The 11,738-nt window shown below is 38.3% G+C and overlaps 2 protein-coding genes across 3 annotated transcripts in view; one reads left to right on the top strand and one right to left on the bottom strand.

Annotated features, from left to right (window-relative positions):
* Positions 1-3,784: 3,784 nt before the first annotated feature.
* Positions 3,785-7,514, top strand: spata22 (spermatogenesis associated 22). Of its 2 annotated transcripts, none has more exons than XM_084730578.1 (7): positions 3,785-3,824; positions 4,666-4,803; positions 5,131-5,308; positions 5,530-5,872; positions 5,964-6,087; positions 6,169-6,266; positions 7,314-7,514. In XM_084730578.1, exons 1-7 carry the CDS (start codon positions 3,785-3,787, stop codon positions 7,503-7,505), a joined length of 1,113 nt encoding a protein of 370 aa, XP_084586704.1. In that variant the 3' UTR covers positions 7,506-7,514. The 2 variants fall into 2 exon arrangements, with proteins under 2 accessions (XP_084586704.1, XP_084586703.1); XM_084730577.1 differs by having other exon boundaries at positions 5,530-5,884.
* A 345-nt stretch (positions 7,515-7,859) lies between these two features.
* The window catches only part of lhfpl7 (LHFPL tetraspan subfamily member 7), a 145,519-nt gene continuing 141,640 nt past the window's right edge, over positions 7,860-11,738 (bottom strand). The window contains exon 3 of the mRNA XM_084730874.1: positions 7,860-10,380. Within this exon, the coding sequence (XP_084587000.1) occupies positions 10,154-10,380 (227 nt within the window). The 3' untranslated portion in view covers positions 7,860-10,153. The remainder of the gene's footprint in view (positions 10,381-11,738) is intronic.

Raw genomic sequence — 11,738 nt, 5'->3', positions numbered from 1 at the left:
CATATCAATATGGCTGTCATGAAAAAAGTCTACTGTTGGTGGTCTGTGGTGTGTTTTTAACTCTCATTGACTGAAAGTGTGAACAGTATTCTAATGTCATTAATCCAAAATCACGCCAGATTATGTGTGGTCATGTACAGTTTATGTGGAAAGTTAATAAATAGGTATAATTTGTTGAAGATTATGGATATAACAATACCATAACTCAAGGTACGATAATACCATGAAAAAAGTCATAGATGCAATATTTATTGCAATGTTTTTTTAATGACTTCTTGAAAAATGTCCTTATTAATTAGTCTTTTCTTTTATCTTAAAGTGCTCCTGGTTTTCTTCTTTGATGAAATAAATTAAAAGTAGCCAGCCATGAGTGCATGGGGAAAAAAGCATTAATGGTCTTTTGTTTTAATTATGTAAATATAACCTCAAAACAAAACAATACAGTATTGATTAGCAGTCCTTTTCCAAAATAAATCACTGTAATATCAGCTAGATATCATCACATTCCAGTACAGTATCGAAACTTTTTTTTTATTGTGATATTCAATATATTGTTACATCCCTACTGAAGATCCATGCATTTACACGTATAGTGCAGATGATTACTATGAGATATATTTCTTAATTTTTATTTGAATGGAAGTAAAACATTACAACTGACTTGAACCCTAGGGACAGTTCCATATGCATTGTTTTACAATAATATTGTATTATAACATTGTATTTAGCCCTGCAATGAACTGGCGACTTGTCCAGGGTGAACCCCACCTCTCGCCCAATGTCAGCTGGGATAATCTCCAGCCCCCTGTGACCCTTCAGGAATAAGCCATTACAGAAAATGAATGAATGAACATTGTATTTATTTAGTAGTATTCAGTTATTGTATTGAGTTTTGTTTATTTGTGTACAACATAGGCCTACCGTGAGTTAATGTGCAGATGTTACAGATGCTGTTCAGTCTCTCTGTAAAACAGGTAAAATGCAACTATTTGCAGTGCAACAAACTTTTATCAAACGTATTTATTGTTCAAAACTGTTTATGTTGACAAATGATGTTGTGTAGTCTGTTTTGATATGGCTGCTTATCGTGGGGACAGTTGCGACAAGTTGTTGCAACTGTCCCCACCCTATAAGCCATGACAGAACATCCTGTGCTAGCTGGTCGTGTTGTCAAAAATACTGATAGCAATAAATAGTGATACTGAATATTTGAAATGCTTTCAATACCGGTATCAAATATCAATTTTTTTTTCAGTCATTGTATCAAAATGAGAAATTCCAGTATTGTGACAACACCACTAGCTAAACACACTGATCTTAACACATGCTAACCATGTAACTTAGAAGTCAACAAAACATGGATTTAAACTCAGTATGTTTTTATTAATTCATACAAGAGGTCAGGACAGTATGACAAAAATATGGCTCATGAAAACATTAATTGCATACCTCCAAAGCAAGTTTTGTTTTTTATTTCATTTTTCAAAACATACAGCAGCAGATGTTGAATTGAATTGTGTTTTCTGTCTTCCTGGTGGGGAAAGAGTCAAACTGAGCAAATGCAGTATAAATGTTAGCACTGTAGCATGTTGCTAACAGAGAAATAACACTTGGTGCAACCATCCCCTGTTACAACTGTCTCTAATCTACCCTACACTCTACCAATTCATTATAACTGCAGGATCTGAACAGCTTCTTTGTGATCTCCTTTTAGCACTGTATAAAGAATATTCAAAATACTCAAAATATAATATTTTCAGTTATTTAAGTGGTGCTACATCAATTATGAGTAGTAACTGGATGAGTGGTTTTAGACTCCATACAGTTGTTTCTCAGAGGCAAAGGATGCAGTGGAGGCCACAGTGAATAGACCATTCATGCTGCTGTTGCCATGGATTCACAGAGTGAGGAAACACAAGACAGAGAAGCCATGTGTATCAAGATCAAAGAGACTCTCAGCAAGGATGTGACACAAACCCACAGAGGCTGAAGTTTGCCTCAGGCTCTGTGCTAAACCAAGGGCAGAGCTGCTAGGTCCGTAGCTTTTGCCCTTGTCTTTCCTTATAGACTCTCCAAGAAGATGTCCACATCTTTATTTACTTTATTCAGTCCTCCCTCAATGAGTCAAGAGAGCCATACCTGGACTGTAACAAATGAGATAAAGCTTACAACAAGTGTCTGAATCTTTTACAGATCGTAGTACACCCCAGTTCTTTAATGCCAGTTTAAATGTAGATGGAGTTCTGTTTTCCTGCAGCTAGGATGATCCTCACAGGGATAAATGAGAGGGAATGACACTTGTATCTGGAAAATAAATGAAGCTGAGTTTATTGACTGCTCTCTGTCTCTGTCCAATTCCCCCTTCTCTACTTTAGGAGGGAAAAGAGGATAATTCCATCACAGAAATATGTACACATTGAATTAATTTTATTTCTAGGTCTCTCTTTTTTCTCTGAATTCACATAGTTCTGACTTACTTTAAAATGCCGTCCTTTATATTACAATGGCAATTACACCATTTATGCGTCTTGTCTTGTTTTGCAGGTTCATGTTCGGTCATCTCTTTCTTTCATGGTCATGTGTGGATTACAGCACTTAAACTGTTGTGATCTTAACAATATTTTTCTGTATATGCAAAGTCAAACTTATTTTCACAAATGTTTCGAAGTGCTTAATATTTCATTAGGTTATATATTTCAGAGGTCGGGTAATAACTTTATCATTACGTTTCAGGTTCTATACTTAGTTGTGTATTATTAGTATTTTTTTTTTGCTCCTTGCAAGTAAGGACACGAACAGCCGGTCACTGATTAATACATGCCAGTCTAAAGAGTGGCAAATAAAGGGGAATAATTTTGATGGGATGGTCAACTGCTCAGTAAAAGTCAAAGCCAGTCTGTTTGTAATGAGAAACTTAATTCACGTCAAAAAATTATGTTACGTAAATTATTCTTGTTCTGTGTAAGGGATATGTTTTCCCATGATAATGATGTCCAAATATTACCCACTTCCATTTTAGGCATTGATTGCTACCCTGACTTTTCTTTTTTCCAATTATTTCTATCTCTATTATCTCTAAATTGTAAAGAGGTTAGGGGTCTGTAGTTGTAAGGATGAATGAACATGCCAATAATTGATGGATGATGCAAAGACTATAAGATATACAGTAACATCAATGATCTTTTCCAAAAATGTTTTCCCTCACTGTAAAAATGCCCTACAAACAAGTGCTGTGGGTCAAAAAACAAACAAACAAAAAAAAAAAACAACTGTAACTGGGAACTCCGAGCTTGCCAGGGGGGACGTGGAGGCAACATCCGTTACCAGTGGGAGTTGGCGCGTGTCGCTTTCCAAGGTGCTGAACTGGAAACTTCTTTGAGGTCATTTCGTTGTATTTTGTTGTAACTTCTGTTAATTTTCGCCAAATGAACTCGAGTTAGTGATTATTTAATGTACAGTGTTTATAGAAAACACTTTTGGGCTTGCAAGCCGTACGTTGCACGTATAATGGTACCCACTTAACAAGCTAGCTGTTTAAATGTTTAGCTTTAGCTATCTAATCTAGATAGCGCTAATTTAAGGTATTTGCTGCACTAACAAAGCAACTGGCTTAACTTGTCACGTTTTGTAACTGAGTTAACCTGCTTCTTTTTCTCTTTTTTTTAGAATCAAGAGGGTGATCAACACAAACCAGGACATCAGTCATATGATCTTTCCCATTTTTCAGAAATTTGGTACATTGGTTCGTGTAGCTTGGATGACCTACTCTTTCTAAGCAATCACAATGAGGAGACAGGAAAACCAGCCTCCCAGGCCAACAGCAGGTTTGTAAAAGACATGCATTTTACAGTCTGCACAATAGTATATGAATGGGTTGCTTTGATTTCTTCAGGTTCACTGATTAGAGTTTTGTGGTTAGAACAACCAGAACACAAATGTTAGATAAATAAAAATGAGACTGTTCTTGTTATATAGTGTATTTCTATATACAACTTAAAAATCAAAATATTTCAAATACCCTAAAACAGTGCTTCCGATTTGCTATTTGTTGGGTAAAGTTGGAGAAAGTTCACCAAAAACAAACATATTCTATGTTGTGTATTTGCATAAATAGGAAGGCAATCCATGCACTCTAAACTTTTTTTTTTTTTTTTTTTTTTAAAGTGGTAACAATGAGGAATTTAAGGAAAAATTAAAAAGCCTCAGTTGTAATGGCTCATCATTTAAAATGCTAAAACAATTTTCAACCACTGCAAATGTTCTTCAGGGCTTTGAACAAACGCAGGTGTATCCATGCCTATATGGTGGCATTGGTCAAGGGGAGGCAATCATATTTCAATTGAGGATAAATACCCATATAGAAGTTTTAAACGTAGACTGTGAGAAAAACAGGAAGGCCTATACAGAGAAAAATAAATCATTGCAGGAAAGAAATCTGTACATTGAGACCAGGATATTTTGAAGCATCCAGTCGATGAATCCAAAAGCCTTGCCTTTGGTTAAGTTTCTCTATTCTGTCTGTAGTTAAGTGTACAAAGCAAACATTCATCTCTTTTTTCACATAGTATAATGTTGGTAAATGTATTGAATTGTCAAGTGTTTTTTGTCTGGCCCACCATACTGAGCAGTCTGATGTGTTTATGTTTTCTCTGCTGTTTCCATCAGGCTGCCTGTCTGTGCCGCTCTTTAACCAGAAGAAAAGAAACAGAATTCCTTTGACATCTGCTCCATCTGAGAATGAATTTTTCTCCCATAGTGAATACATGGCAAGCATCAGCTCAGCTACATCTCATAGCACATCAGGTGAAGCATTCAGTTAGGCTCTTCAAGCCTCTAATCTATTTCAGTCACTAGATGGCAGTACAGTCAAAGAAAAGTGTAAATGCACCTCAAGTAGCAAGTGATCTTACTGTATTTTTTCCAGTTGACAGTTTGTCTATTAACAGTGTGACTTATACATTTCAGTCGTTTAAATATACTTTAAAAATGCATTTGCTATTGTTAAATTTTGATTAATGTCTGACTACTAAAAATGACCTGCTGTCACCCCATGAATTAACATAATCATTCACACCTACAGACAGTGGAGGCTGCTATAAGACTTTCCTCTGAGAAGGTATCTTTCCTCAGGTACCTATGGATGTTACCAGGCCTCAGGTGGTCCATCCTCTGGTGCTTCACAAAGCCACCTGTGGAACAGACAGACTCTGCCCCAGCAGTATGGTGGCAACAGACCTGCACCTGGACCTGCCTCTGCAATTAGAAACTGTGCACCCATACCACATCCATATAAAGCTGGTGGCACAAGGTAGGTTTTACTGATTTTCTGACCATTAGTATGATGGTCAGTGGTTTGGTCCATTTGTCAAAACATTGCACAAACAAAAACAGAAAAAAAGAAATTCTAATCAAATGTTAAAATCAAAAGTTTACAATGTCAGTGTGGCATGTGGCTGGTGTTTGGTGTGTGCTGAGTTTCAATTTTCGATTCCAATATGTGAAAATGGGATTGTTTATTTTCATTTCCAGTCACAAGATGGGACAGCCCAGCAACCCAGTGAGACAACAGCAATCTAGTCCCAGTGTTAACTCCAGACATAGTGAATATCAAGCCCAAAGCAAGCCAACACCCCATACTGGGTCCTCTCAGAGTGGTCAGCAGTCATTTTACAGACTGCCCAATCCCACACATCAGTATTCCCAGCAGTCCAGACCACTGCCTGCTCCTGTCTCACCACCTGGCAGGCCCTCTGCTCGTGCAGCGCAGCCACAAAACAACTCCTGGAACTTTACCAACAGTTTTGGGCCGCAGAAACCCACCTCGGAGGGGAAAAGGCGCATAAATCAACCTCAGACTGCACGACAAACTCAGGTAGACGAATGTGTGGAAAATGGAAAATAATATTACAAAAAAGTTTCATAATATTGTTAGTGATGAGTGCAGCATTTGCATTTGTGCTCAGCAGGAAACATTTCCAGTGAAGCCAGCCATTGAGAACTCACTGAGGGTCCTGACTGCTGTTATTGATGGCATGAGACACTGGAGCCAGTTTAAAGACAAAGTCCCGTACTTATTTGAGATATTTGGTCAGTTGATTGTTGTCTCTGATGTGCACTGCTAAGTGTTTTAGACACCATTAAACTGATGAGGCCGTGCTCCTCCTTCAGCTACTCTGGACTCTGCGGTCACACTGGGTCGCCATGGAGCCAAGAGCTTCCTCATGAGAGATGGGAAGGAGGCTGTGCAGTGTGTCTTCTATGAAAATGTGAGTTGGTGAAAAAGCTTCCTTTCCAGTTGTTTTCTGCATGCTTCTCTACACAGTCCTGCAAACTATTGGCTGGTTTGTTTGCAACACACAGAGCCAATTGCAGTAAAAACCCCAAATGAGATGCACATTCTGAATGCCTGTTAACATGTACAAAAAATGCTCCTAAAACCTGAATAATATTGGCATATCCCACATATTTATCTGGATTTGGAGTAAGGCTTTATTCATGATTCCTTGTTCTCCAACATTGACAGTATTTGGGTGATGAGTGTGTGATATTTTTGCAGTCGTTGTTCTGTCTGTGACATTGGGGTAGATCAGCTGCTCAATCAGTTGCAATGAAAACACTGTACATCAAACTTTTGTTGAGTGTTTTGTATGTATTGATGCATGACCTCTGTATAGCTCACCCTACACCTGAGCAGGTTTCAGTAGGGTGAGACTGAGAAGATGTCATTCAGTGGAGTAGACTGAGAGCTGGCAGCTTTCATGAGTGTTTTTATGCATCTGTGCTGGTGACAGCCGTGACCAGAGGTTTATGTTTTCAGGCTGTCCATACACCCTTCCATCCCATTCATGTGAACGCGATATCACAGGAACACCTTGAGGGAGTTTCTTCAATTTTAACATGACTGCAAAGCAAGCTGCTAGACAGAGTGTCAGTGTTTCAGATTGTTTTCAGGTTGTAGTGGTGTTTGACACTGAGACAGCGGAGCGGACATGCCTGCGGTGTTTCAGAGCAGATGATTTTGAGATCTAATTTTACATGCTTAGAGATTTTTTTTTCCATCATTCCAATTTGGCTGGGTGGTTAATAACATGTTTCTGTGGTATGACAATTTTTTGGGTTTTTAATTTTTGCCTCAGTGATACTTTTTGCACGTACTTCTGTCTATCAACCAGCTTTTTCAGCATCCCCAAGCACCATCATCTGCCCTTCTGTGGTGGCAGCCCCACACTGGCATTTCGGCAATATTCAAAATATTGGCAAAATAAACAGCACTGGAATCTGACTTCACTCAATTTCTGCCTCTCGTCCAACAGGAGCAGGAGCTGCCACGTCTCATCCGTGGTCGAGTTCATCGCTGTGTGGGAAATTATGACCGCAGCAGAGATGTGCTGATATGTGTGTCCGTCAGACCTGGCCTGCCATCAGAGCTGAGGAACGCTCAGGAAGCTGTGAAAGCCTGCGATGCAGAAATGAGGGCACTTGTCAAATCACTCAGTGAGGTCTGAGCATGAGTAGGCATCTTCAGCAGTACAAGACTGATAGGAAGAAAGTATAACAGTATTTGATGAGGGTGCATGAGAGCCAAGTTTGGGATTATATAGTATTAAGTAGCTCTTGTTATGGCTAGAAGTATTTGTAGCTTTAAAAAGCATGTTTAAGGTTTTAACCTAAAGGACACTGTTGCTATTAGTCTGTTGTGTGCAGACAAAATGCACCTTTACTGAACTTTAACAGCTGAATTCACTTGCATGTTCTTTTGTAGATGTTCTTATATTTATTTGTGACACACATATATAAAGAGTTGTTTCATTTAACCAAAACTCTACTCTCTTTTTTTAAGTTCTGAAATATTTTTATTACAAAGAAAATTCACAGAACAGCAAACATTGTTTAGAGGTTAATTCAGGTAAAGCAAACACGATGAGGTAATATCTCAAAATATATCTTTGAAAAACGGGGCAGTTAAGAATAACGTGATATCAAGTACAGTTAGTTTATTTACAGTCAAACATCACAATGGAAAAAAAAACAATAATTCTACTCTACCAAAAACAGTTTCACCAGTGCTGAGACTTTACACACAATGGTTCAACAAATAGGGGAATAAGTCCAGTGCAGTCACGCTAGTCATTCCCACAGTCAAGCACAGTATGAGGTCCAATACAATACCAACATTTCTCTCCTGACCTTCTTTCAAATATGGCAACATAATCACAGTAATTTTCTTAATGTCAGGACATGTTGTTATGGGAGCCCAAATTTGGGAAATATTTAAAGATTAACCCATTAGGAAAAAATCCAACCCATTATTTAACACGAATACGCACAGAAACACCCACTAGAAAAGGGAGTCTAGCTTGATGAAATTGGCAGTGTACAGGGACAGTAAGTGGAGAAGTAGACATTTTGTCCTTGGAACATGACAGGAATGGTGCCAGCGCTTAAAAGGAGAAGTGGGTTGACGAGAAACACAGGAACACATTAGCTTATTTGAGGAGCTAATTATTTTAAGCCACGTTTTACACATAATGTGAATAATGTGTCAGCTCAGCGCAGATAACCAAAGGCAAAGTTCATTTTGTACAGCTCCCGCCTCTCTACCACTCAATTTCTAAATCACATAGAACAAGGATGCCAGGAATTAATCTGTTAGCTGCATGTCACAACCTTTTAATATAGCAATTCAAGTTACCTCTTCTAGATAATTGGCGAAAAAATGTCTCAGGGCATAATTGAACACAAGTACACTACTTCTCTCTTGTTCCTTCTTTCTGCCATTACCTCCGTGGATTAGAAGACATCATCTTTTTTTTTAATCCTCCAGAACATTTTCTCAAGTTAATGAGATCATACTGCATCGAGTACAGGAGAAACTCTTGAAAATATAAGAGAAAAAAAGACACATCGATCACACGACAGGATCCACAGTTTTTCAGCAGAAAAAGATGATATAACCTGATAATTGTATTAAACACTTGTCTTGGTTATGTTAAAAGGCACAAGTTGGTCAGATCACATTTAAAATCTAGATCAATTGTTCTACCATTAACAAAGCCCATCTTATCATGCATTTTTTTTTGACAAAATTCCTACATCTCCCTGCCTTTTGCAATCATTTTTTCCTGAATTAGAGTGTTTAGTATTGTGTGGCGTAGACAGAAAACAACTGCGAGTTACATTACACAAACAATTCTGGGGGAAAAGGTTAACAAAAGGATGCAGTATCCCAACATAAAATCTTTGACAACCACTACTTATTATTATGACTCACTTCCTCGTCATGAGCAAAGATTTCCATTTGTCCTCTCGGCAGGTCTGATGCTGTGTGTCAACTGTCCTTCTCTTTGTGACTGTTACTAAATGCCTCCAAATGTCTTTGAAAGCTAAAACGTCTTCTTGACTCCCGCTGGATCACTGCCCAAACACAAAACTAGACAGCAGAAAAAGTCTGAGAGTCCTTCAGAGTGTTGGAAGTCTCTTTTCAAATGTTTTATTTTGAAACCTCAAACATCAGCTCTGTTAAATCCAGACCATATGTACAGTCCAAATGCTTCCACACAAAACATTGTCACAAGCTGAAAAACATGGGTCTAGATCCATTAATATTCTCAATCTTCAAGCGTTCAAAGGGGTTCTCTCGTTGAGGCAAACATTCTTCAAAACCTCTTATTGAAACATTGTTTGATTGGACGGGTCGAACTGCCACAGTCCCTTCTGGAATGTTATATATGTTGACTTGTTACCCACAAAAGAAATGAAGGGAAAAAACACTTAAATTTTTAGCAATTACTTATGTTTGTGTTAATTTTCTTCCATTCTTGCATTTTCTGACTGCATCATCTCCAGAGCTAACATGAAGAAAACATTTAAGTCAAACTTTAGAAAACTGTTAGATCTGGGGGTAAAATTATAACCACAGAGTATTATTAAAACATAAAACATTCCATTTAAATGAACTGAACTTCAATTAATTACATAACAGATGCAGGAAGACAATGTTTGTTGTTGAGTGTCAGCTTCAGTTATCACTGAATGGGGCCTCCCATACAGCATCGCCTTTAAAAAACACAGGATGCAGGTGTCTCTCCATGACATCAAGCCCAGATTAGAGAGAGTGGTCAGGAGGGACAAGACGAGACATCGTATCGATGCACTATAACAGCGTGGGTAATGGGGTGGGGGACAGCTGCTCCTTTGGTGCATATTTGGCAAAAAAGGGCAAGAAGACGGTGAGCATGACTCCGACGATAGCCAGCATGTAGCCCCAGCCGATCTGGCACTCGCCAGCGTAGTAGATGTCGGAGTCCCCGCAGAAGGACCTGACCAGTGAGGAGTTTAGGCCAAAGGGGTAGACCAGCAGTCCAGCCGCCATGATGAATACTGCAGAGAACACAGAAGACAGATAGACAGAAGACAGAGCAAGTTAGATCAGTGTTTTTCAAACTTTGTGTGCTCAAAGAACACCTGTATTCATATCCGTGCAAAATAACATCTATAACTATCACTTTTCAAATATTTATTTTATTTAATAATGCTAAGAAAAAAATTGACATGCAGCTATATTACTCATAAACTATTTATTCACAAAATAATTCAAGAATTCATTTTAAACTTGTACCATTGAATCAAAGTAGCAACACTCCCAGACAGGTCACAAAAAATGAAGTAATTGAACATGGAAAGGAGGGAAAGGCAGACATAATTCCCACCATGTGTCAACTGCAAAAACAGCAAAAAGTTGGACTCGCTTTAAAATAAGTTTTGTTTTGTTTTCAAGATATGCCTCTGTATGGGGAAATGAGTACATATAAAATACTGATATAGTAAATCAAAAATGCACTCACAACTTTTTGTATAGTTGTAACAGACGTTTGAGGAAAGATTAAGTACAAGATTAACTTCTTCAACTCAGCAAAGACATCCATGTCTCTGGGTGACATGACTGTCTTTCAGAGGCAGTCGCACAAGGGGCTCAGTTTTAAAGTGAGTGAACATATAAAGAGCCATTCATACCTTCCATGTCATGCTAGCTTGTTGTTTGGGGTCAAATAACCTTCCAAACCTAGGTTAAATTCTGGTGAGGGAAAAACTGTCATGGTAATTTACAAAGGGGTCCCCAACCTCTCACTTCAATTTATCCCAATATTCTCCCTTTAGAGACATGCCCTCTTCATGCTAATTCCACACCGTTTTGGGCTGAGTGCAGTATAAATGTTGTTTTCACCTATTCTGTTTTAATATTCCTGCATACTGAGATCTCTAAACAGTATTGTAATTACATAAACTGGGTGCGACTAGAAAGCTGAGACTCTTGTGGATTCAAAAAGGCTAAGTCTATTAATGTGCGATGATGTCAGTCCCTGTAGTAGCCATTTCATTGTAGTGAGACCATGTTTTGAAACATAACCTCACTGTCTAAAATGACCTCTAGTGACCTCTAGGATAACCACAGCCTCATGAAACTTCACAACCACAAACAAGAGACCAGGAGCATTTAGAAGATAAGTGGCTTGTCAATAAGGGAGTTTCTCAACAATCCCCAGAAGAGGAGACCATCCAACTGCCGAAAAAAGCAATTCTTAGACATTTTTTCCTGTGGTGTTCCTCAAGGTCTTGGTATCTTAATGTGTCTGAAATGTAATATGTATTTTGGAGGGTTTCTTAATCACTTTTCCATTTCTCAAGTGATAAAAAATGGCTAAATTGTGCACAAAATCTGTGTAAATAAATGGTATCAA

Source organism: Lutjanus erythropterus, chromosome 11 (assembly GCF_056507025.1).
Source record: "Lutjanus erythropterus isolate fLutEry1 chromosome 11, fLutEry1.hap2, whole genome shotgun sequence".
Lineage (NCBI taxonomy): Eukaryota > Metazoa > Chordata > Actinopteri > Lutjaniformes > Lutjanidae > Lutjanus > Lutjanus erythropterus.
Note: the sequence above shows the minus strand (reverse complement) of the source record. Positions and strands in the feature narration are given on the sequence as shown.